General features: G+C 38.4%; 1 protein-coding gene across 3 annotated transcripts; it reads left to right on the forward strand.

The window, feature by feature from the left end:
- The first annotated feature begins 1,576 nt into the window (after nucleotides 1-1,576).
- On the forward strand, nucleotides 1,577-24,886 carry chka (choline kinase alpha). Of its 3 annotated transcripts, XM_062420031.1 has the most exons (12): nucleotides 1,577-2,064; nucleotides 3,150-3,258; nucleotides 5,447-5,500; nucleotides 12,487-12,600; nucleotides 13,538-13,671; nucleotides 15,685-15,789; nucleotides 16,941-16,999; nucleotides 17,113-17,200; nucleotides 19,718-19,826; nucleotides 19,953-20,059; nucleotides 20,157-20,238; nucleotides 20,942-24,886. In XM_062420031.1, the coding sequence occupies exons 1-12, from the start codon at nucleotides 1,829-1,831 to the stop codon at nucleotides 20,999-21,001; spliced, it is 1,257 nt and encodes a 418-aa protein (XP_062276015.1). In that variant the 5' UTR covers nucleotides 1,577-1,828; the 3' UTR covers nucleotides 21,002-24,886. The 3 variants fall into 3 exon arrangements, with proteins under 3 accessions (XP_062276015.1, XP_062276016.1, XP_062276017.1); XM_062420032.1 differs by lacking the exon at nucleotides 5,447-5,500; XM_062420033.1 differs by lacking the exons at nucleotides 1,577-2,064; nucleotides 3,150-3,258 and adding an exon at nucleotides 3,270-3,920.
- The last annotated feature ends 2,550 nt before the right edge of the window (nucleotides 24,887-27,436 follow it).

Consider the following 27,436-nt stretch of genomic DNA (forward strand, 5'->3'; position numbering starts at 1 on the left):
AGAGCTCTGAGATGGAGGTCTGTCCACCTCTCCTTTAAAAGTGTGCACATGGTCATGTTGTTGTTCTGATATGTTTTACACAGAACCTGAGAGTATACATCCCAACCCCTTCCTGGCAAGACATTTATCCTCTTCTAATTCCTCATCATCCACAGAGTTCGAAGCAAGTAAAGTGTCAGACCAGACAGACGGCTACACTTCTACATGAATAAATGAAATGTTTAGTGTATGAGTCATGACTAACCAGTCAGCCTGGTACATAAAAATGATGACTTCCTTCCTGCAGCCTGTATTTGGTGATAAGTTTTCACATTGTGCCTTTTCTTTGTTCAACCAGAGGAAAGAGGGGAGGGGTGTCAGAGAGGTTTAAAAGCATTCAATAGCTATACCCTATATACTAAGTGTCCAAAAGTAATTCTTTTCCACATACACACACACACAGAAAACAACATGTTTCCCATTAGAAGCTATTATGATGCCAGATTTCTATCAGAATAGAAAAGTAAAAGGTTTTCTGGCAACATGACTGGATGTGAGGGAGAGATGTGACAGATGTTGTCTTTAGGGACTCCATGGAGGTACTTCTTTGGCAACATTTTCAACTGTGGAGCAACTTGGTGCTCATGGTCATGGTCATAGACATATTATGGTGATAACAAATGGTGGAAATAATGCTCCAAAAAACGAGAACATCAGCCTCTTGAATGCAATCCTTTTCTGAACATTACAAATGGGTTAGGCACCCTTTTTCCCACCGTTTTGGTGAGAAATGTTTCATGTAAACAAAATCATGTTTGTTTAGGCTACAGTGAAAACCCCACAAGGTACCTTTAAATGTTGGTGGTTGGCAGGAATTCACAGACTCTGTAAAGCACAGCTTCAATGCTGTACAGATCCTTTTCTACCTAACTGTACAAAAGGATCTGTCTGGGTTCAGTTACACACTTTACACACACTACACACTTTAAAATCTGTGCAATAACACCACCAAACTCAGGTATATTATCATTCAACACCAATATCACTATTGTACATAATGTTCCTATTTTCTTTTCTATATATTTTTTTTTACTACTTATGTTTTTTATTGCTTTTGTACTTACTCATCATTTATTGTTCTTTATTCTTTTTTATTGATGCTTTCTATTTTTACTGTCCACTTTGCTGCTACAATAATGTAAATTTCTCCACCGTGGAACTAATAAAGGAATATCTAATCTTATCTTTACACGTATAAATGACACAGATATAATATTATTATTATTATTATATTAATATATTATTATAACATTTGATTAAAAATTAATGTAATAAATACAATAATAGAATAAAAGACATGGAAATACTTAACAAATTAATTTATTTAAATTCTTTTTTCTGTGTGTGTGTCGCAGAATCATGTGTACTTTTTGTATGTCCCACAACCCTGAAGGCACCATCTGGTTTGTTTTGGTCCTGCAGGGCAGTATCTGAATCAGCCAATCAGAGAAGAGGAAAGGCGTGTGACCCTCCCTCCCCGCCCTACCCTTAAATCGGCGCGTCGCTCAGACTTGATTCATTCTCCGACGATCCTCATTGCAGTTCGCATCCTCTATGTGACTTCTCCACAAAGCTACAACGCCTCTTCGTATCTTCTCTTAACACCGAATAATAAAGAAAACGAAACAACATTTGTGTCTATTATAAACTTACAGAGAGAAAAAAAAATAGTCTGGCGCTCAAAAATAGCGGAAATAAATTTTGCTGCGACACAAACTAGCTCGCTGCTGGGGGAAGCAATTCAGCTCAGAATATTTGAGTTTTATTCCACATTATTTTAAAGACAACAATGAAAACTAAATTTATCAACGGGGTGTCTTCCTCTCCCTCCATGTCACTGGGTCTGCTAGTGACCGAAAACGCCTTGCAGGTCCAGCCCGACACTCAGGAGGAATGCAAGGAGCTGGTCCGCCCCGACGAACCCGACCAGGACACTAAGCACAAGGCCTATCTGTGGTGCAGGGAGTTCCTCCACGGAACCTGGAAAACCATGTCGGAGGACGATTTCCACATCACCATTATAAGGTACAGTGTGTTCATCTGCTTGTGTGATGGATGCAGGCCCTGCTGTTGGGAGCTAGTGTGTGATAATGCCCAGAAAGCAGACAGTTACCTAGGCTAAACCCGCCTTAAAATATTCAAATAAAGGCTGTTGCTATGGTACTGTTCATGTGAACAAGAATATATGAGATTCAAGCTGTCTCATGATGGCATCCTTGGATCTACTCAGTGAGCTACACTGTCCACGAGATAAAAAAAAAAAAGACTGTGTGGTGAAAAGCTATACTGCAACATCACAAAGAAAAGCTTCATGACACACCTAAATTCATTTCCACAGCCTTCAGAGTCAGTTGTTAAATCATTGTTTTGCTGTCATTCACTTAAAACACTGGTGGACTGCAGTACAACTTTCACCTTTTAACTACAATATACTGTTCAGGGTCAAATTTGATCCTTTTCCCTCCCTAATATAACATGAATTATATTAAAAAAAAAAATAGAAATAAAATGCACAATTTTTAAAGAAATTTTGTGCAGCTGATACACATTTTTGTATATGAAAATGTGGAAATTTAACTAAAAAAATCAGCATTCAAACATGTTTTTTGTATTCTTTATATTCTATAAAAATGTTCTCCTGGACCATAAAATAGTGACTGTGTATACAGTCTTTGCTCTCTCACAGCTTCATGAAGGATAATGATAGTGTTATTGACTGATGGGGGGGGGGGGGGGGCAGCAATTGGTGTAGAGACTAATTATGATCTTATTTGCTATAGATGCCGTTTCAGTTGTTTGTCAATCCAAATAGAGGTTTTTAACCTTGTTTTAAAAAGCTGCTGCTTTAAGTATGAAATCATTTGTAAAGGTGAAACAGCACAATATAGGACTAACAAAGCAGCCAAAGTTATACCAACAATTTATTCAGAGGATTTATGAGGAATAGTTTAGCCACTGTAGTTAAGAGGAAACTGTACATTTGGTCAAATAAGTTCTAATATTGTTACCATTATTATTAAGTATTAAGAAAGAGAGAAAATGGCTGAATAAGATCCTGCAATAATAACATTGTTTATCATATTCACTGACTTTGACCATCTGTCCTCCAGGGGTGGTCTGAGCAACAAGCTCTTCCTGTGTAGCATCCCTGACAGCCTGGACACTGTTGGGGACGAGCCAAGGAGCATCCTGCTGCGCCTCTATGGGGCCATCCTGCAGGTGGGAGCCGCATCTCTCATCACTTTGACAAACAGCTCAATGCTGTTGTTTTATTGTACAAACAGAGTTACAAGTAAGCCAAGCACTTCACAAAGGATGCGTTGTCATCTCAGACAAACCAGTGTCCACTGAGTAGGTTAGTCTGTAGTTATTTGAGTTTAGCTGCTTGTAATGACGATGTACACACACAGCTAACATCAGAAATGTAAACATAATACACTGATTGTCTTTTAACTAAAACTATATAAATGTTTGACTTTTCTATTGTTATCACCAAAGTGACACCAAAAAGTTACTGAATTGTTTAAGTTTATTAGAAATCAGACAATAAACAAACAAACAAAAAGATAATAGCTGTGTGATGTGACCACCAGAGGTTGTTGTTGGGTGTGTGTGTGTGTGTGTGTGTGTGTGTGTGTGTGCGTGCGTGCGTTGTTAGGTCATATGCTTATGTTAGTGTATGCATGCATGTGCTGTTATGCCTTCACGTGTGTATGTGTGTGTGTGTGTGTGTGTGTGTATGTGTGTGTGCGCGTGTTAGCCATTGTTGTACATGGTGATGTACCCCCATGGCTGTACATGCATGTGTTCTTTGCCGTAGGCTTCCCAAAGGAGCGTGCCTTGGGCACTCTTGTTCCCAGGTGAACCCACCAAAAAACACGGTACAGTATGAGATCTCTGAAATCTCAGCCTAATACAAAGACGTAACACACATTCATGTAGCACAACCCCAGCTGCCAATGCTGGGAAGATACAGTATGGAGGGAAAACAAAGTGCTGAAACACCTCTCCTGTCTGTCTCTTTTCCTCTCTAAATCCCTGCCGTGTGATTCTTAATCATTAAGAGGTCAGCTGAATTTTTGCACTAGTGGGATAACTGAGAGTAAATCTGCCCACTTGCAGCCGAAAAAACCAAAACAGCAACAAGAATAGGCACTTTTCTGCGTGCAACTTGACTCGTTGTTGCTTCACAGTTTGCACAAAAAGCCGATAGATAATGTATTTTGATGCTGCCCTGCATTGGTTGCAGTTAACGCAGTGAGATAGAGACGTTTTTATCTCCCTAAGATGATGTGGCTGTTGCGTCCAGAGTTCATGATACCAGCCACTCTAACGCAGATACATTCTGCAGTATTACAAAGTGTAACCAAACTGCTCCAAAGATAACTGTTGAGTCATCATCACACTTCGGAGTGTATTGATTTCACTTGCAAAATACTTAGTGACAAGAGTTCAAGGACTTCAAAATATTTGCACAGGACTCCTGAAGGCAGCACATTCTAATCTTCTGCTGGTGCTTCACCATTGGAAGTGTTAGATTTTGAGCATGAGCTGTTTGTTCCAGCCTGCTGTGATAAGTAAAGGCCTAAGCCAAAACAAAGACGCAGAGATATATTCGCCCAGTCACTTTCTGCTTCCCCAGCTTTAAAATTTGTCATTTGTGGCCATTAAGTGATTCATTTTCATGTGCACATTAACTGCAGCCCTGATGAGACCTGCATTAAGTATTAACTGAAGTCTGTGTAGTTGCTAATGGGCATATAAGCAGTTAGCTTTTATTGCGAGGGATATCTGAGAGAGCGCTACGTCCTTCACCAAGGTAACTGCAGCAATCTCCGTCAGGACAGAGGAATTAGTGATGTCTAATCAAAAGCTAATATGATTAAGGAACTAAGGAACTCAGATGTCATTATCAGAGTGCACAGCTACTAATGATTAAACAAACCTTTACCTACGCCGGGGACAGCGTTTCTCGGCAATGAAGATATGTGGCTCGCATGATGATTTAATGAGTAAATTCACCAAATAAATGTGTGTATTTTTAGCTCACTTAAAATGAATGTAATCCAAAGTAAAATATAATGCCCAACAGCAGGTTTTAAAGTTGCGTAATATAAAATAGTTTGATCTCTCTTTTCCTCAGAGATAACACCTGCTATCTTTGCACTGTCTGACTTCTATCTCTGCTCTATTTTTTCTGGCTGTTGCGTTGAGCGGGTGGTAATGGGAGCGCACGCGAATAGTCTGGCCGGTCTTCTGCACGGTCACTTCCAAAAGACTTATTGTTTGTTTGAAATCATACTGCACTATCTGCGCTGCGGGCATGGCTACGTTGTTGATGTTGACGCTCCTTGGACGGCTTCACATGTATTCATGGATAGTTCTTTCCTTTTTCTCTTGTTGATAGATGTCCTGTAATAAAGGGGATTCCCGACAGTCAAACAAAGAAAATCACTTGCAAGTAAGTAACTGATGATGGTGCAACCGTACAATTTGTCTCTCTGCCCAGTGTCCATCCAGCTGTTTGAGTCAACACATCACTCACCATCTCATGTTTCAACTCCCCCTCACTGACTGTCCTGAAAATGTATTTTTTAAAATTCCCTAAATCCTCCTGGTACTCATATCTCTGTCGGGATGGGGTTTCATTCTCCTGGTGCAGCAGTTGTTTCGGGGAAATTACAGAGATGGCAGAACCTTTGTATCCCTGTGGGTTGTTGAACTTGAGTTCATGATCGATTTCACACCTGACTCCCTTTGCTAACCCCCTGCTCAGCGTTACTGTAAAAAAACTGAGCAGGGAGATGCTACAGTCATGCTATAGATATAATTCACCTGAGGTGGCTTAGTCATTAACGAAAATTGATTGTTATATTGGTAAACTTAGCAATGGTTAATTGAATAGTTGCCAGCTATTGGATTGATAATGATGAATCATTATGAGACATGTTTAAGCAGGAGATTTCAATAATCTCTGGCCCCAGCTTCTCAAATGTGAATATTGTCTGATTACTTTAGTCTTTCATGACAGTAAACTGAATATCTTTGTGTTGTGGACTGTTGGTTGGACCAAAACAAGATATCTGCTCGAGCTAAACACTGATTGACACTTTTCGGCATTATTATCGACCGAACAAGTTGATTAATTGAAAAAATACTTGACGGAATAGTTCTAATCAGAATAATCATTCATTGCAGCTCATATGGCATGAATTCAACTGCAAAGTTCAACTGAGGAAATCTTATGTGGAACACAGGACTGTACATGCCAAAGCAAAAAAAGCATCAGACAAGGTTTTTTTTTTACAGAATCTGATTCAACATGAATGCAACATTTTCAGAAAGTCACTGGCAGCCTCAAGCACTGCCAAGCCTTACACCTACTGACCTAGAAAATTCCTTTACCCTACATCATATATCATGTGATCATGAAGCCTGACTCTCAAATTACGACGGTGAGTCACAACTTCCCCTATCATGTGACTGAGGCGAGTTCATCAGCTAGTTAGCCATTGTTAACACTCTGGCATCTTTTCCTTCATGAATGCTGCTTGTAGAGGCAGGTTGCCTTCCTTCTAATCCCAGCCTTCAGTAAGCAGTGCAGGGATTATGCAGGACTGACCCTGTGTCAGTGTTTCAGGATAGCTTCACCTGGACCCTTCTCGGTAACAATGCTGTCTGGTGTAGGTAAATCCTATTTGGATTAGATGGGGTGACACAGTATTAATCCCTGTGGGGATCTTTCAAACGTCACCGCAGCGTAATCACACGTAAGGCATAGTGTAGAAATGCTGTGTCCGAGGAATGGACGCTGGCAGACAGTGTACATATAAAAGTTCCCAGTAGATGTATCTGTTTATTAGAGATATGTGCCTATAAAAATACACAAATGTATAACAGACAAATATACTGTTGTGAGATAGTGGCCATAGCCTTTATTTAACTCATCTGCAGAGGAAACCAGGCCTTTATTTGAAGCAGATTATAGCAGAGATAGGCTTTTATGTAGACCTCAAACAATTGGTTGATTAATCCTTTGACAAAGAATAATTTTTGCCTTCATTAAGTCTAACTGAAGTCTCATTTAATCATCCCTCTTTGCAGTCCAAAATACTGTCAACTTAATGTATTGGTAATCCTTTTTTTATTATTAAAATGAAGAAAAAAGGTTGTGTCTGCTTGTTCGATTGACATTAGCTGGCAAGCTGGTTTTACACCATACAGAATAGAGACAAAGTTAAACTGCTGTTGTACAGGTTCATGGACAGTAATGTTTACATTGTGTTGCAGCTAATTGGCTTTCAGCTGTACTTTACACTGGTTAATATTTGTTTGGTAGGTCATTCAACAAGCTACGGTGCATTTTTGTAAGTTACATAAGAAGGAGACTTTAGTAAGAAAGCTAATGGGGGTTGTTGTTCTGTCTGTGGCTCTTGTGTCATGTATCAGGATGCTATCAGGCTCAGTGTGACCGCTCTGCCCTGTCTACGATAAAAAACACTACATTATCACTTTATGCAGTAGATGTTTGACAGAACAGTATTTCATCAAATTAATGCTAAATAAGGAGGCGCCTTGATGAAACCGAATAATTCAACATATAAATTGGATTTTTGTCAAAGGGGACAACATGTATGCTGTAGTAGAGAAGAAAAAGAATATAAACTGGTTCTCTTTGTCTAATGGCAATGAATTGAATATCTTTTGAAGGCTGACATTTTATAAACTGAGCTACTAATCCACTTTAATAATTAATGAAAAAATGAATCAGCAGATTAATTGGTAATAAAAGTAATCATTAGTTGAAGGCTTTACTTTAATTTATAATCCGTTGAACTTTGCTACTTACTCTAATGCTGACACAATCTCAAGCATTATCCCATGTTTGTTATGTAATTGGAGCTGTGGAAATGTACATTATGCTAAATTTACCATGTGAGCGATTAAGAGATCAAATAGTAGTTTGTTTTTTACCTCTGTGTTTTTTTAGGGTGTGGCCTATTCTGTACTAGCTAGTATTAGCAAAAGCGCTTGGTCATTATTTCAAAAACGGTCTTTTATTTGAGGATTTATGGAATATTACCCACAGATATACATTACCTAGTGTACTAACTGTATGTATAAACTGTGTAAAAAGATATGTTGGAAGTAAAAAAATGTTTTCTTTTGACTGAGATGTTGTTGTCAGACACCAAACTCTAAGATATATCAGTATCGGCCTTAAAATAGTTTTGATTGGTCCGTGGTTGGTTTGTGTTGAGTAGCAACAAGACTTTTTAGGAGAATGTGTATTTATTTAACTCCTTATCACTGTCCTTTGACATGAGTTCATCGTAGACAGATGAGTGAAACCAATGTACAAATCTGGTTCTGTTTACTTCAGATGGACGTGGCTAGCCTGTAGTTATAATCTATCCCTATACAGGCTTATTGGCACACATTACAGGACAGATAAGTATGGAGGTTAAAGCAGCAGCTGTCTGCAGCTCCCAGTACACCTGCTGCAACACTCCAAGGCCAGCTGTTAAATACCTCTGAGCAGAGTAGAAGCACTGCTATGAGACTAGTGTAAATATAACAATTCAAATGTAATCAAATATTTGCAGAGAACAAGATCAGCTGTCAGTAACCGCCATTTGGAGGTTAAATAATAGGCATAGCACCTTTTAACAGGAAGGGGGACTTCAAAAAGGATATTAAGATTTACTACAGGACGTTGCTGTTTCCTGTCTGAATTGCAGGAAGTAGTATGCGGGAGGTGCTTATTATGAATACTGAAATTCTTCTGTGTCTTATCACTGAGCTGACTTGACACCTACAGTATGACTTGTTGATAATTCACTTTTGAACCGGAGGGAGACTTGCCTGGGAGAGTGAGTGAAATGAAACAAGCTGCAAATCGAACACTGGCCTTTTAAAATAGGTCAGAGGAAATGAAAGAGAGGTTGATAGGAGGACTGCAGAGCTGTCGGGCCGTCAATGAGGCCACTGCACTCACTTGTGTGGACACTTTGAAAGCATCTAGACAGCAGCTCCAGGGATGAATGGTGGTCATGTTTAGGGTAATCCATACATATAGTAAAAGAGAGGGTATTTATGTGTGTTTTGAGTGATTTTTGATGTCATTCCAGATTAGAAATTAGATGCTAATTCACTGCCACTGCTACAGCTGTTTTTCAATTATTCGCACATCCCTTTTCTCTTCATCGCTGTACAGCAAAATTTAAATCTGTGACCTACTCAAGAGCACAGTAAACATTGTTATAGCTGGCATAATTCTGAATGAAAGGGATAGCACAGCTCTGCCCTCAAAACTGACCCTAAAGTATATTTGTACACGTTATCACTTAAATAAATATCACAATTGAACAGAATCCTAGATTTCTCTTACTGTTCACTTGGCACGCATGTAGGTTAGAACAAGCCAAAAATAAGCTCTGAATATACATATGCGGGCTGGATGCTGCAGATCTAGGTCACTACAGCTATGTTAATGGAGACGATGCACTCGCTGACTCACTGAAATATGGTCAGTGGAGTGATACATTCTATAAGCCGACCCTAATGGGTTTTGAGTCTTTTTGCTCTGCGTTACACATGGACCGGGCAGCTGGCCTGTTGTCTCGCAGTATGTGTGTCAAGATGATTATGGTAATGTGGATAATTCATGTTGGGGATTTGAATCCGCATGTGATCAGCACTGTGCAGATAAGGTGTTATGTAACGTTGGAGAGTTTTCTCTGAACAAATGCCCAGGGAGTGAAGCAGAATGTGCTGCGCAATCCACAGGAGTTAGATATTTTGTTTACTCAAGATGTGCAAAGCGTTGCTAAGTTTCTGTCTTGTCTTATATATATTACGCTGATAGAAACATCATGCAGACGTGAGAAAATGATAGATTGTTCTGTGCTTCAAACAATTTGCTTCTCATGGGACATAAACATTAAACATTTCTTGATCCAGTTGTAATTTATTGAATAAAATATCTTGATGTTAATAGTCAATATGTTAATAGCCATTAGTCTTGGACAACATTTTCTGTCCAAGCCTCTTCTTAAGAGTTCTACATTGATTTAACGTCGCACTCATATATCATAGTTGGACTCAGGATGGACAGTTTAAAAAAAAAAAGAAGATCAACATCAATGTAGATATTGTCCTTTTTTATTCCGTGCTTTCTTCTCCCATGTCAAAATCTGCCGCCTACATTATCCACAATGGTCTGATAACCTCCCTTCTGTCTTTTTCCACATCCCCAATTTTTTTTTGTCATTTTCAAACGTATTGTCTTCAACGCTGACTCAAGTGACGTCACTTGAGGCGATTTATCAAACTGGACCAACAAAAGGCTTCATACAATTTTCTATTATTTACAAATGTAATGGGATATGAATGTGCAGTTCCTTTGCAGATGACAACGCTCGTCTCATCTGCAAAAATTGTGAAATGAGATTTTCAAAGTCAAAAATGCAATCATCAGCAATCATTTTCTTTAAGATATATAAAAGGAAACACAAATAGTACAACAATTTTCTGATAACTTTCCTGTATTTGACAGCTCGTTACAAGTAGGCTGTTGGAGCATAGCCACTACAATAACATGTTAGGAACTTTGTCTCTTCAAAAAAATAACTCTTATAATTCTTTATCAACCTTGCCTGGTCTCATATTTTACATATTTTTACTCTTATTAAAGTCATTGCTGAAAAGGAAAATTGAACTAGAATTTTCACTTGTTATTTCAAGTGTTGTGTATATAATTACATATTACAGTCTTTCAAGTGAAGAGCTTAGTATTGAGCCTCTCAGTAGGTGGTGCAGTTATGTTTTGCACCATGATTCAAAATAACATCTTGGACGCCACAAAGCAGGCAGTTTTGTTTCCTTTCAAGTTGGCTTCCTGCGGGACAATCAACATGAAACACATTCCTGGCTGCTAGCCCAGCGTTCAGATCCAAATCTGTCTCTGCAGCCATTTATCTGAAGGCTATAAGAGAGTTACCTTAACAATATGTTGTACTGCTTATTATTGCAACCATTTAGTGTTGCATTTAAATCAATTGGAGCATGAGCTTGAAAACTTCATATCTAAATTAAATGTAGTTGTTGCTGTACCAGTAAAGTCACCTTAAAAGCTGGCAAGTTGCGAAGTTGCTGTGTTTGTTACTAGTCAGAAATATCAAGGTAATAACTTCATTTTCTGTTATTAGGATTAATAGTTGATATTCATCACAAGTGAATCAGCTGTATGCTGAGCGTTGGAGCACTAGCGAGTCTGACTCTGCTAATTAGCCAACAAGCCCTCTCCCCTGCTTATGACCTCCTGCCTATTTGGTTTAAAGCCCAGTCTTTTGTCTTCTCAACACAATAAAGTGAAGCTAAATGAAGCGAGTGAGAAGCCAGCACTCGGCTTTAGTCTTTCAGGTCTTGAACATGTGTTTGTACTGGTATAAGAGAAGGTTCCACTGTCAGTCTTGGCCACTGCTGTGCTCTAGGCTGTGTGTGTTGGTGTGTGAGTTTTTGTGCGTCTCGAACATAAAGGAAGAAAGACGAGGCTGTCTTCTTTGCTTCAACTGCTTCGACCGTGACTGGTGCTCCGAGTCGGCCAAACTCTTCCTGGAAGTTTTAATCTACCTCTTGTGTTCTCCTCACCGCTCTGACAGGCGAACCCATCTAACCCTAACCACAGCATTTCTCCTCATTTAAACTCCGCCATCTTTCTCCTCCTCCCCCTAATTTCCACTTAAAGACATGCACTTTATCTTTTCCTGTCAGACTTATAAAGTTGCCTTGGCAGTTTGCCTGCTTACATACCTTAGAAAATATATGGCTACATGGCTATTAGCACTGACACCAAATTATCTTTTCTTATGTGCCTTACACATTCTTAATTCTTTAACATATGGTGCCAGTTCTAATTAACCCTATGGCACACATTGTATGACTTTTGATGATGAAAATATCCAATTAAAAGAACACACTTTAGAGTCTACTTACGGATTTTTCAAAATCGGCACATTTGTTTATTTGCTGTTTGTTTCCAAATAGCATCCAAAGATGATTACATGCATACTTTACAGGGCTCGTGGCGAGTCAAATTAAAATGCTCACCATGGCAAATACATGTGACTCTACCTGTGATCTTTAACAGATAAAAGCTAAAAATTCTTAAACATGAACCAAGCACTGTTAAAAGATTTCATGTTTGAAAGGAGCCGACCAGTCAAAGTCTTGTTTCCTTCATGACTCTCAACCCATCTCACTCCATCTTTCATGTTTGCAGAAATTGTGACGAGGAAAAGCTTTCTGGCTAATGTTCTATGCTGTTCCTGTTTCCATTTTGCAGCACGGATGGGTAGTGGTGGCGGTGGTGATCATATGGGCTGCACACATACTCGTTTTGCTGTTAGGTTTCTTACTGTTGTGCTTGTATGTGTGTATTTACAGGGGGCAGAGGCCATGGTGCTTGAGAGTGTGATGTTTGCGATCTTGGCAGAGAGGGAGTTGGGACCTAAACTCTACGGTATCTTCCCTCAGGGCCGACTGGAGCAGTATGTTCCTGTAAGTTACCTTGTTGTTATTCATATGTGCACGTGTTTGTGTATGTTTACTTGTGTGATTAGCTTAAAAAAACGTAATAGGAGCACCTTATGCACAGTAGACCCGCAATTATCTCGACCGCTGTGAAGCATCCGAAGGCAAATTTAACTCATGTGCTACATCTTAATTTTGAATTAGTTATAATGCTGTATTACCAAGTTAACTGACAAGTTTTTAAAATGTCTGTTCAAATATTTGTCTTCTTTGCTTAATGAAAATGTGTTGAGGGTTGTTTGATTATGGTGTCAGTCAAATTAAACCATACCCAAACAGTCCTGATAGAGCAGCATAGCTTAGTGTCACATTTTTGATAAATAATATCCAACTTATTCCCCTAAACTTTAACATATTTTACCCTAAATAGTAAATGTTTAGAGAAAAAACATCATGTGAGAGTATATATATGTGTGAGATGTACTATTCAATGATGCGTTATTGATTGATGTATCAGAAAGAATGAATAAACCGTAAAACATCTGCTCATTATTTTACATATGGCAGAATATTGACCTCAGTTGATTTCATGTAAGCTACCATTAAACTGATGGACTGCAAGTCATTCAAGACATTCAAGTCCCTTAAACTAGATGGAACTGAATGGATTTACTACAACAACAAAAAGCTGACTGACCTTCGAACTTAAATACTAGTTATCATGAAGTGTTTGATAACATAGTAAACTGTACACAGCTGATTCATGTTTGCCAAGCTGGCAGGGTTCACCAACATTGTTGACTCGTGATATCTCAAGATTTCGATATGAATTGATTCCAACTGTGAATGTGCAGTTATCAGTGCTGCAGCATATTGTGATAAAGGCTACTATGACATTATTAGTTTTCATAGAAAATTATGGTTATTATTTAAATAACATTATAACATAATATCCTGTTAACAGAGCCGTAAACTGGACACCTGTGAGTTAAGTGACCCTAGTATCTCAGCGGAGGTTGCAGAGAAGATGGCCAAGTTTCATGCAATGAGAATGCCTTTCAACAAGGAACCCAAGTGGCTGTTTGGTACCATGGACAAGTAAGTCAAGAGAATCTCGTCGCCTTGACCCCATCTTTTTTTTAGGGATATTCGTAAGCTCATTCTGTCCCCGCTCTGGCTAACACAAGTGAGAGGAAAACATTAAAGACTGTGCCGATAAGTTTTACGATAACACATTACATCACTGATTACTTATTGACAAGTAATGAGTTGGCAGTCAGCTTATCATGACACATTTCTGTTTGAATTGCTTTCAGATTTATTTATAGTGTGTTTACAAGGTTTACATTGCACAATGTTTGTTAGCGTGTGATGATAAAGTCCATTGTCGATTTCAACTTTTCCTCTTTGAACGGACCTAAAAACTGATTTATCACTTACTGGATTATGTATCATAAACATGACTCATGGATAACTTTATAAGAGATGATTAGATGAGAGTTTTCTTCAGCTGGACTACTGTGCAATATTTAAAAAAAAAAAAATTAGAATTCACATGCTGCTGTAGCCATTTCTTACAGCTGACTTTTTAGACATGTCAGAGAAGTTGGAACACAGTTTTGAGTGTGTTCATCTCTACATTTAAACAACACCTCAAAAAGTTATATTATCATTGATACACAGTTATATAAAAGTACCTAATTGAACCTGATATATATCAACCTTTAAACATGCCGCTCCATTTAAAACAAGAAAGAAACAAAGAAGCTTGATCTTAAAAGAAAATGAAATAAAATAGCAGATGTATTCATTTATTCAAGGCTTTTATTGCCTTCTTCACTTACTTTAGCTCAAACAATCCACACAAAATGCTTGCTAGCTTAGCGAATCTTGTATGCTATACCGGTCCATTTGATGATGCAGCTACACAGAGTCTGATTCATACTTAGGATCTTGTTGTTCCCATAGATGTCTAATACATCACTCATTTATAAAGGCATCACAGTCATAGATATCAATGCTAGAGTTAAATGGAGCTCATTTTCTATGAATCTCACTTCTGACTATATGCTTGTATCTTTGTGTTGTAAAAATAGAAGTGGTGTGATAGTGGCGGTAATGATGAGTCCGCACAAAAGCAACTGCTATTGCTACTCATCTGTGTTAATCAACAAGCATTCAACCTCCCTGAAGAAATATTCTGAGTGTTTTTCACCATTCGTGTGAAAAATAGAGAACAAATGTGAATATTATTTCTGACTTAGCACTGACAAACCACGTTCAGATCTCTGTTCCTCTTCTCTCCACCTGCATACATACTCTGTGTTCACACTCTGTCTCACACACACACACACACACACACGCACACACACACACACACACGCGCGCACACACGCAGAACTACTACTACTGTCTTATTCCAGGACTAATGCATCTCTTAATACAACCAAACCACCACTATTACTACCACTATACTATTACTAACTAATATTTCATTTATCCTTTTTTATTTTTAATCATTTTTACGAATCTTTACGTTGTTCATTTATTCAGCATTTGTAAGCGGTATATAAACATTCATGAATTCTTTGTAATGCACTATACTATAGTTGTAAGGACATTTTAAGTCTTTAGTGTCTCCTACGAAGATTTTATATTATTACAACTTTGCTAAATTTTCATTTATTATTTGTTTTTTCAGTATACTAGTTATTTACAAATCATAACAGTGTATTATAGACCATCTTTTAACTATTTATGTACTGCTTATGAATGCTAAATTGGGGGATATAAAATAATGTGTTACTTTGTTGGTTTATACATTACTATAATCAAGTATTTATTGTAATTGTATTAGTAGAAGAAGAAACGAATAAACACGTGTTGCGTTCCAGTGAGGCCAGTAATAACGTCTAATTCTCTGTGTTTGTTTGTCGAGATGTGTCATCATTGCTATCAGTGAGTCAGGATGACATTAAAGTGTAGTTAGGGAACGTAATGTTTCTCTCACATGATGCTGACCTCATCGTGTATTACACTGCTTTATTAGATTAAAGACAAACATGTATGATGGAAATAGTGGAGTAACAGTTTGTCTGTAACTCTCACCAGGTACCTGAGACAAGTCATGAAGCTCAACTTCACCAGAGAGTCCCACCTGCGTCGTTTCAACCGCCTGCTCAGCTACAACCTGCCTCAGGAGATGGATATGCTCAAGTACGATGCTGTACAAACACACCCACACACACACACGCAGTTGTCTTTATATCCTGTTCCAACCATCATAACACTAAATGATTAAACCCAACCCTTACCCTAAACTGAACCTAAACCCAATTCTAACCTTAACCTTATAACCAAGTTTTAACCCTCAAATTGACCTTTTAAGTTGTGAGGACTGACCACCTCCCAACACAGAAATGTTGTCAACTGAAACGGGTTCTCTCAAAGATAGAAAGGCACATATACACACACACACACACACACACACACACACACACACACACACACACACACACACACACACATACCAGCACCAGAGTCAATAGGCACACGTCACATGCATGGAGAGTTTCCAGCTGCGGTGTTATGCAACAGAATGTACAGAATGTGTAGGTCCTGTGATGGTGTTTACAGTAGAAAAACCTCAGATGAACCTGTGAGTAAGAACTTTAACACAGCAAACTGGAACACTGGACACTGTCTCATTAAAATTGCAAAGTGCTAACCTGCTCATGTTTTAAATAGTGACTGTAGAGAGAAAGTGCAATGAAGCACTGGCATGTTTTTTTCACTCAGTTCTTGTTCCAAAACTGGAATTCCGCCCAGAAAGTGATGTTGGAAAGCAGAACTTTCAGCACCTGGGTAACTCTGTGTTGTTATTCTGAGCACCACATTTATTGACTTTCAATGTACTGTATATATTAGGGTTATTCAAATCATGTATAATATGCAAACCTTATTGGAGGGTGGCTTAACCAAACTGCCAAGTAAATAGATCAAACTACTTGTTTGTTCCAGCAGCTCTGTGGATTTAAGCTGTTAATCCAGACCCAAAGGAACCACCATCTGTTGTCTCTAAAGGACTTTTTCTCACATTCCAGGATTTGAAAAAATAGTGTCAGCTTCAGTTTTTTAATACCTGGTCTCAAATTTGTTGCAAGCCTTTGAATGAGCTGTTTAATTAAGTACAACACAGAGATGAAGCCTCCTTGGTGATATCCAGAATATTTGATCCCAACATAGCGATCGTTCTAGTCAGTATGTAAAGATGCACACTGTTTAGCTTGAGCCAAAACCTCTTGTCCAGAACATATTAAACATTCTGCATATTGATCATCTTCTAACTTCTTTATGTGTACAATCAGGTCTCTGCTGGACTCCACCCATGCTCCTGTGGTATTCTGCCACAACGATTGCCAGGAAGGTAAAAAAAAATATATACAGACACCAAAATCCTCTTACTGTAGGCTGGACACTTGCTTGTCTGTTTAGTGATTTAGAAGAAATTACATCTGTGTGTGTGTGTGTTGCTTTCAGGGAACATCCTGCTTCTGAAGGGCCGCCAGAGCTCAGATAAACAGAAGCTGATGCTCATTGACTTTGAGTACAGCAGCTACAACTACAGGTACGTTTAGCAGCTATAGATTCCAACCACTGCAACGTTGGTTTGAAAGAGAAGTCTGGTGATACTCTATCATTCTGTCAACAAATCATCAATGCTACTAGCAAGTGTCTTATTCCTCTGTGCCGTTTGCTACATTGTTCTTGTTAGGGTTTTCACATTGTCCCATTACCTACTGTAGTGGTATATCAACACTGAATTTATACCACTAAGATTTTTTTTTAAACTGCAGACTGTATCCAGAAGTCAGAGAACAGGCAGCTAATAGGAAACGCTATCTAAGGAATGTATTTTGTTAAGTTGACCTTCACATCATAACACAGAGAAGTGAAACTAGACGACAAAGGGTTCCTTCCCTTCCTCGGTTCCTCCACACTTAATCTTGGTGGTTTTCCCCAAACCTTTCCTTTTGTCCCTGAGCTCCTTCTGAATTTACTTTTTGAAAATACACTGCGAGCTGTCATCAAGCAACTGTGAGATTCCATTTTCGCACAGTTTGTTGGTGAACTCTAGGGATATTTTCAGTGCTATCAGGATTTCCTGTCTAGTTTGCACATCTTCTGTCTGAAATGTAAAGTGTAGCTCAGCTATCAGTGTTCGAAGCCTGACATCTACAAGATAGTTTAATAAATACAGTAGAATTGATCCACCTAAATAATCTGAACCAAATGCCCTGTGCAGACTGGCTGTTATTGCTGATGTTGGGGGTTTAAATCTCTTTCAGCTGCGTCACTGTCCCTCATCCTCCTGCCAGTTCTTTTCCTACCATCAAACCTTGGCTATGGACCCAAAAGTGAGGAGGATGGGGGGTTGTGGAGAGTCAAATAGACAAAGAAACAAAGAGAGGCTAACCTAGATATTGAGCCAGCAAGAAAGCAAAATCAGAGGGAAAACGAGAGGAAAAAGAGCGCAGCCTGGATTTCATCTGTCTTCTATCAATATTTCACCCAGGCAGTCATAATGCATGGCTCCCTCCCTCTGTTAAAATATTCACTGCAGCTGTTATGTAACCACAATTTGGCAGGCCAATGACAACGCACAGGATGGAGACAAAGGAAAGACCTGTCAGTGTAACAAATGGAAATGATGGTGCAATAGATTTCCTGTACAGTAGTGCACACAGAACAGGGAAAAGACTGGGAATAAAATATAATAACTGTACACATGAAGGAGAGCTTCTTATCTGCACCTTAGAGGGACTTAAAATGTGTGTGTGAATTCCTAAGTGACTCATTTATGGGAAACGTGCGTCGATCACACTGGCCTTGATGATCTCAGACAAAGCTCCCTCTCTCCTCCTCTCACTCACACACACACACACACACACGCAGACGCACACGCACCTCCCCTGCAGCTCCCTTCACCATGGCCCCTTTAAGTCTCCTCATATGCTACAGAGAAAAACACGTGACCGTCTGTACACAAGCGACCCACTGCACACACCAACATGTGAACACGTGTGCCATCATGAATGTACAGGAAGAACATGCCCACAAATGGACACAAAGACATATATCTTGTGGATTGTTTCTTCTCATTGATATGAGCTAGATGTGAAAAAAAGGAGCAGAGAGGAGTGGGAAGGGCTGAGCCTCCAGCCATTAATAATGGCAACTCCATTTTGGCTTAAAGCAGTGTATTAGAGAGCAGTGGGAGGAATTGGAAAGGTTTCCCTGCATCTGTGGCTATCAACATGCACATTTTTGATTTAAGACACGACTACATGCACCATAATCTATTTGCTCTAAGAATCAAATTCTCAAATAGTGGCCTTTATTTACCTGATTTACCAGATGGCCTGTGCTCGATACTAGCTTTTATTAGAAATAGACATTTATTTCTCATTTTGAGTATATTACATTTTAGTTATCAACGCAGTGGGACTCTAGGGGATGGTACTGGTGCTGTCAGTCAGCTGGTCCACCACTTTGGTCCAAGCGGAAATATCTCAACAACTGTAGGAGTGATTGAAATTTTGTACAGATACTCATGGTGCCCAGAGGTTGAATCTTACTGACTTTGGCGATCATGATTTTTCATCTAGTGTCACCAGCAAGGTCAAAAAAATATCCATTCATTTTGGCCACCATTGGGTCCACCAATCACTTGGAACACTTGGTGGACCCCTGACTTTTATGGCCACCAACAGCCAAAAGTTCATCAAATTATTTTGTTTACCTGCAAAACAAATGACATTCCCTTCAACCTCAGGTGTACTTTGCGTTTAGTGCTAATCAGCAAATGACCCTATAACCTGTGTTTTGCAGGAAAGATACTCAAACAAAGGAAGAGCTAACAAAAAATCAAATAAATGGGTTTGAAATACAAAAGCTTTATTATTTCTCTTTCAGAAGCTAAAATTACTGGATATAGAAACTAATTCTTCCCAACTGTTAGGAGTTAGTTTCTACATCCTATTAGTAAACACAACAACATAATTATGTCGTCAATCAACACAACGACATTGTCATCCATCGTCTCTAATTGTTCCTCTGTCATTGTGTCTATCCAACCTTGCAGGGGATTTGATATCGGCAACCATTTTTGCGAATGGATGTACGACTACACCTGTGAAGAGTTTCCTTTCTTCAAAGTGAATGCTCAGGCCTACCCCTCAAAGGCCCAGCAGGTGTGTATGATACTGGTGACTGTCTTCTTATTCACTTTTGTTATATGTATATGATATGTTTGAGCTTTTTATTTGGTTTAATTTATTGACTGCTGACTTGTGCAAACTTGTGGTGTCTCTGTACAGCTCCACTTCATTGAAAACTACCTGAGTGAGTCTGACCAAGGGTTTGACAACCTGAGTGAAGAGGACCAAATGAAACTCAAGGAGGAGCTGTATGTGGAGGTCAACAGGTGAGCTCAGGTGTAGGACACAGTGTCAGGTGACAAGGCATAATACAACAAGAAGGTAAACTAAATAAACTATGTGTCCACGTGTTTCTGACTATAGGTTCGCTCTGGCATCCCACTTCTTCTGGGGCTTGTGGTCCATCATTCAGGCCCGGCTCTCTACCATCAAGTTTGGATACCTGGTGAGTCCTATATTTTATTACTTTTATGCTTGTTAAGGGAGTTAAAGTAAGGTAATATGAAATAAACCGTATTGTCACGGAGGGTGGTGCACTATCAATAATTACCATGTTAAAAACAGCAGAGTTGAGGTCAGGCTGCCATGTCAACCTGACAAGATATCACAGAGACAGACTGAGGAAGGTCTGTGACACAACTCTCTGGGTGATAGAGAATGTTGCTTTATGCTACAAGTTGGGTAATACTGAAAACTCATTTCTGGACATGATTCCTGGATATTTGGAAATATTACATCATTTGGGGGATGTTAACCTGTTGTCTTTATTTAGCATTTCATTAGCATAATATACATTTCCTCAGCACAACTATTCTACTTTGTGGTCTGTTTTCATTCACAGATGTTTTCCAAATATTTCTTCATGGCTGTTCTTTTCAGTCGCTTAATTCACTGTCATAAAACACATGGTTTCAATGTTTCACATCAAACGCCTTCCTACGGCTCAAAGGGCATAATCAATCTCAAGCTTGGTAGGCTTTTACTGTGAAACATCTCCAGGAAATGTTCCATTAATGGTAGCTTAACAGCAGTTAAAAAGATGGAAAAGTAGAAGCCATTGGAAATAAATGGTGAATGATAACAGGAATAACAGCAGCAATGTAGTGAGTATGCATGTATATAATAATATTTACTTGACTGTGTTGTAGGAGTACGCCATGGCCAGATTTGAAGCCTACTTCCAGCAGAAGAAGATCTGGGCTGTCTAATGGAATGAGATGATTGGATAGATTGACAACATGTTAAGCCAAACGGCAGGGGGAGGAAGTAGTGGCTGATAAAGATTCCACAATACATGCTTTACTTACACTCCCTGCCTTGAGAGTATTTGCTGGCTGCTGTTGGTGATGCGTTGACCAAAGCCAAAACTTGATCACATGGCTAGGTGCTTAAAGTACACCCCTAAATCCATTGCAGCTCAAAATTTACACTGCGTAACTCCCTGAGAGCCAAAAAAAGAGAAAACATCGATTGTACTAACCTTCATCACTGGTGAGAACTGCTCTCTGCTTCTGCCTTGTTTGAACCATACCACTAACACAAGGGTTACGTTTGGAGCTGGAGAAAGGTGGATTTCGGTTACAGCTAGGTTGGAAATGTTAACATTGCATCAATGTATATGGATTGATCATTCCTTTATGGAAATGCTCTGTGGGAAAGAACCAAAATGTGAACTTCTCTTGGTAGGTTCCTGCTTACTTAAGCAGCCAGCTGCTAACTATGTATATTATATATAGATCTCAATGTGCCAGTAACCTGGCCCTATCTGTTACTGATGGGCTGGCTTGTTGGCTGGTGGAATCTTGACTTGATCAACAGGTCAAATCGACGTCTACACTTTTAGATATTACACACTTGATATTTGTTCTATTTTCTTTTTTTAAACAGCTGTATTTAATATTGCCAGGGCATCCGATTATGTTGTATTTACATGTATGTAAACAGTTGAGGTTCCTTTTTCTGTGTTAAACTCCACCAAATCAAAATCAAAGTTATCAAACTTCAGGTATTCCCCTTACAGATTTGCCTGGCTTCCTTGTTAACAAAGCCCTTACATTGATGAGCTTTTCGTAAGCGTCTGTACAGAGGTGTGATAGGTTTATGGTATTAATATGGATCACTGGGACAAGTAAATTCACACCTTTGTCTAGTTTATCCATTGGATATGTTCAAAGAGACATTCCAGTTATACTCTATGACCATAATTTTGCATTGAAGAAAAACTTGATACAGTATATTTTGGGTGCTTATTGTGGTTATGGATTCTTTGATGACGTCACTGTTTTTCTGGCACAAGTGCCTCCTGCTGGGTTGCCTCATCATGGTACCCATAATCCAGAATAACGACAGAGGCAGACAGACCATACAATACAGCTGAATTTTGCACAGATTACTTTAAATAAATTGCAGTTGCAGCTGTGTAGCAACTCTATAAAAAGGCCAATTGGTAAAATGTGGGTTTAACCATATATATCATTGACAAAGAGCACTCTTTGCTGCTGAGAACTGAATCATTGGTGTTAATCATTTTGTCAACCTCCCCCCAACAAACACTGGCTCATAAAATGGTCTTTTGTAGCAGGATAAAAGTCTTACTTAATGCACATTAACAAAGGAATTCAGTACTGAGATAGAGAGACACTGTGCTTTGTGTGCGCCAGGCTTACCTCATAGGTTCTGCTTTCAGGCTTTCTCATACACAGTGGGATAATTGTTCAAAATTGTTCAAAATGAGCGATGGTGAGAGTGAAAACTATGACTAATCTGTCCTGCTCATCCAAACATCCTGAGACCAGCTCAATTCTACCTCACCAGAGCAAGTTATAACATGTGCACCAAACTCGCAAGAACTATACTATTACACCCAGATACACATATTTATCATCTGCTGCTAGGACAGCCTTAACCTTGCCTTTAAATGAGACATTGCTATGTTTAATTTTAGTTCATTTTTTTGTGTGGCACTTGTCACAGTTGTTGAAAAACTGCTTTTTTGTATTGTTAGCATTTCTTTTTTCACTCTAATTGGTACCCCTGACCATGGGCTTGTCATTACAGTAGCAATGACTATTAGATTTATTTAAAAATGTTAACAATGGCAGCAGAGCTTTCCATGATTGGTGTCAACTGTCTACACTTTTTTCATATTTTCAGTATTTGGAGGGTACAATACCCAGTAGAAAACATCGAGACTAAAATTGACCTTTTGCTAAGTCCCAACCCATTCGTCACTTTTACTCAATCGACGACTTCTACGTCAAGCTTTCCATTCTCACACACATATTCAGTTTACAATAATAGGACAGATCTAACACTTAAATTTCTCAATTCTTAATTCTTTGCTGTGTCAGACTTTAAAAAAAAAAGTTTTCCAGCTAACTCCAGAATTCCATAAAGCACATCATGCTAAAAGCCTAAGATACAGTTCCAGTATGATTCAATTTAAAAAAAAAAAAAAAAAAAAAGGCTAAAATACTTCAAATATTGCATTTTTTTTTAAAATTTTTACAGAGAAAAAACTTTATGATGAAGACTAGCCAGTGTGTTTGGAAAACCTAACCCCACGATATGTGTTGCTGGTACTGCTAACTTTAGCCTAAATTCTGATGGCATCCAGGACATGCTTTCAGACAGTGGGAATCATGAACAGGGCTTTTTTAAAATGGAATCTGTAAATCCAAAACATACACTTTTGATTTTTGGTTTTAGAAAAGGCAAAAACATCACTAGAACATGAAGAAATCCAAAACTTGACAAACCCACTGGTCCTAGCTATAATCGGTTGCTAAGCTATTATTGGACAATGGGGATTTAGCAAATGGTCAATTCAAAAGGTCAATCTAAATTGTCTCCTCAAGCAAGGATATTGCGCAACATTTGGTTTACTTGTACAATACTGGGTAGAAACACTTTATTTGACCCTTATTTGCCGTAAAATGTGTGATTCGTTGTTGCTGTAAATGCTGTGAAAAGACACAAAAGTAAATGCAGCTGTGTGACTGTGCTAATACAAATGAAAGCTGTGTAATCACTTCAAAAGTTGACATGCATATTCATGTTTATTCCAGTTTAGTTGTAGCACGTAATACAGCAGGGTATATTCCCTGTGTACTTGTGAGCCACTGGGTTTTAACATCGAAACTACCAAAAACCCTGTGATTTTGTGACGTGTACAGTAGGCATTTCCTAATACTTCTTGCTATAATGGCTACACAGTCATCTTCAACACAAACAGAGCGAACTGATTCGGATCACAAAACTTAACAAATGACTGCACCAGTCACCTGATACTGGGACCATCCAGAGGTATTTGAATGTCTACTGTGGCACTTTTGATCTAAGGACTGAAAAAACTAAATGTACATTTGGAGGTTGTTTAACTGTGATTTTTTTAAGTTCTTGAAATGTTAGTTTTACTTTACATGCAAGTGTATTTTGTATATTTCAATGTTATGTTTCATTTGGAATGTGCTCAATGTATAGTTTTATCTTTATTTGAAATGAAGGATGCACCAGCAGATTGTCCAGTGGATTTAACTGAACTATTATAAAAATAAAAGTTACTGGTACATCCTTCATCTTTATTTTAGTACCTGTTCTTTTCACATGGGCAAGCATTTTTATCCTCTTTCTACCTAATATGACTTTGTGTTTTCTTATTCAGAAAGTTGTTTTTCTTTTTTGAAATGTATCATTTGCCCTTCCCTTTCACCATACTCTATATCCAACTTAATTATCTTGTCCTTGGCCATGATTTTATGTTTTACATACAAAATGGACACCATGAATCTGTAACTGCTGTACATTCCATACTCGTTCATTACTATGTACACTCTGGACCAAAAGAACTACTATTTTAATCTAATTGGTTATTCCAGTAAAAATGTCATTTGTCCCTGGTTAAGAAAAAAGAAACACCCTCACTTCTGTTAACACTGTAATGTAATATATGTTAAATTCACTAACAACATATATAGAGGGTCATGCTATAAATTATCCAAATCTAAAGAATGGCAAACTTATACCTTTACCATTCTAAATATTATTGAGAATGTACATTGTGCTAATGTATCACTCTTATTTTTGTGGGGGGGGGGAAAACACAATATACTCTGTGACAGCACCCATAACTACATTATCATGTGACTTACAGTGGTAACCTTTTTTTTCTATCTATGCAGCTATATTGAATGCATATGGTATGTACTCATAAATACATACTTGTCGTATAAAATGGTTTTTGGTGAACCGCCGCAGCATAGCAATGATCTTGGCTGTAAATGTATGTTTCTGCTTTGCACAAATAAAAGTTAAAGAGAAAACAGCTGGCATGGTTTCTTTTCTGCAGCGCATACACTCACAGCTGCATTGACATGTACTCATGGTAAATATGAAATTAGAGAACATGATCATTTTGTATTAATTATAAAGAAAAATGTTCAATTAGTAGGATCATTTAAATACAGTTACTTATAATAGTAACAGATTAAAATACGTTTGTAATGAATTAATATTTGACTTAGAATTGAGCTTTAACATAAAGTTAACATAACAGTTTATTTACTCTTACAAAAGAGAATGGCTGTATTTCTATCATTATGTTTTTTTGGCATGGTTGCCATAAAATAATAATGCATATATTATTTTGTGATATCATTGACAGATAAAGGTCAATTGATTTATTTATTGATTTACTCTGACACCATACATGTCATCCTAAAGTAAAAAAGAACACTTAAGCATAAAGGGAGCTCATTGTATTTGTTGAATCTTAACAGTAAGGTTTATTTTGTTCCAGACAAGTATTATAGGATGTCTACAAATTCGGGTATACTTGTTTACATGTAGTTGGGAGTTTGCATTGAGATGAGGGCGGCGTTGACGTACACACAGCCGAGCCGTCAATACTGATTTATGTGGAATGCTCATTGATATAACGGACACTGAGGTGAGTGGGATGATGGAATGTCACATAGAGAGCAGCGATGAGTCAGACTTGGCATGGTGGAGTGAAGCTCCAGCCAACTGCACTATCCATACACAAAGTCACCTCAACCAACGTCACGCTGTTGATAAAAACACCATTCATTCATGTTGTTCAGGCCTGCACAATGCACTCAAAACTTCGCATTTTGTTTGGACGGCTACTGTTGAGTCCAGCATTTTGTTTCTTAAATGAAATGATAGCCAGTTAGACCACATTTTCTTTTAGAAAATTCAGACAATAAACCATCAACAGTGTGATTCAAAGTCATAGTCCAACTTCATGCCAAATCACTCAGGAGTGTTTATCAGTTGTTGACTTTATACTCTGCCTAATGAGGAAATGCTAATTAATGACTCACGATTTGTCGGATGTTGGTGACACCACTTTACAAACAGTTGTGATAACCTATGCACCAGTTCCACAGTGCAGCCACGTTTGAGATTAACTCATAGATTGTAGATACGGAGCATCTGTGAGGTCAAGAGATGCTGGGATTTCAAAGTCTTTACTATTAGAGCATCTAAAAAAAATCCAAATCAGGACAAAGGTCAAAAGTCTCAATGGAGCAGTGAGACAATCAGTATTTACAGCTGACTACAGGTGATTTAGACACTTGTCAATCATGAAACATAGTTTTAGCCTTTAACAATTATTTAGCAATTATTGTCAAAATCACTAACAAGACACAAATTAGAGTATGTTAAATTAACTACTGTTGTATTTACCAAGATAACCCTCCTGTTGTCTTCGGGTCAATTTTGACAAAGGAGGACAACCAAATGAGGTAACTAAAAAATGAGGTATCGTTTCATTTAAATGAGGCCTATTGACCATCATTTCCAAAATAAAAGTGTAACACCTGTGGTAATAAGTTGGAATGAAGTTGGCTAAGAAGGTCTAACAGAATTGGGTGATAATTACCTTATGCTTTATAAACAGTCAAACCAGACAACAAGAGGGATATGTAAGAACTAACACTGATAACGACACATGAATTATCATAAATTCATATACAGTGACTCTGTATACTGGAAGCTTTAAGTTTCCACATCACATGGGTATAAGTTAAATATTGGACCAGGGCTGGCTTCACAGTTGTAGTAGTGGTTGTGTATGTGTCAGCTTGCTTGATGCTTTCATAGTAACCAGATCTTGATAAATGCAGCTTTAACTACAAGTTGTAGCTACCGCATTCCCCAACAACAAAACACAAACCAAAGCACATTTAAGCAATGCAAATAACTGCAGCCCAGGTGCTAAAATCTGAGGTTGTGCAATGATGAAGGTTGAATTTGCTGCTGCAGTAATCAGTGTGAGTGGGGTACAGAACAGTGGGCCAAAATACTGCACTTGCTGACTTGCTGAATAAATCAATAAGACATATGGTTTGGGCTCCCTCCATCGCAATTTTGTGGTTACCTTTTGGCAAAGGGGGTCTTTTGCTGTCTCCAGTCTATGGTAATATTTTCAGTTACCCCACCCTGAACAATGAATTTGTACTTTCTTTCAGTGGTATGTCCGTTTCCCCCTAAAGATTCCTAATAAAGCAGAAAAAGCAGCAAGACGAAAATGGAGAATAAGCGGGAAAGGTAATGACAGTGACAGTGAGGGAAAGAAAGCGGGGTGTGTGTGTGTGTGTGTGTGTGTGTGTGTGTGT

This window comes from Scomber scombrus, chromosome 6 (assembly GCF_963691925.1).
Source record: "Scomber scombrus chromosome 6, fScoSco1.1, whole genome shotgun sequence".
NCBI lineage: Eukaryota > Metazoa > Chordata > Actinopteri > Scombriformes > Scombridae > Scomber > Scomber scombrus.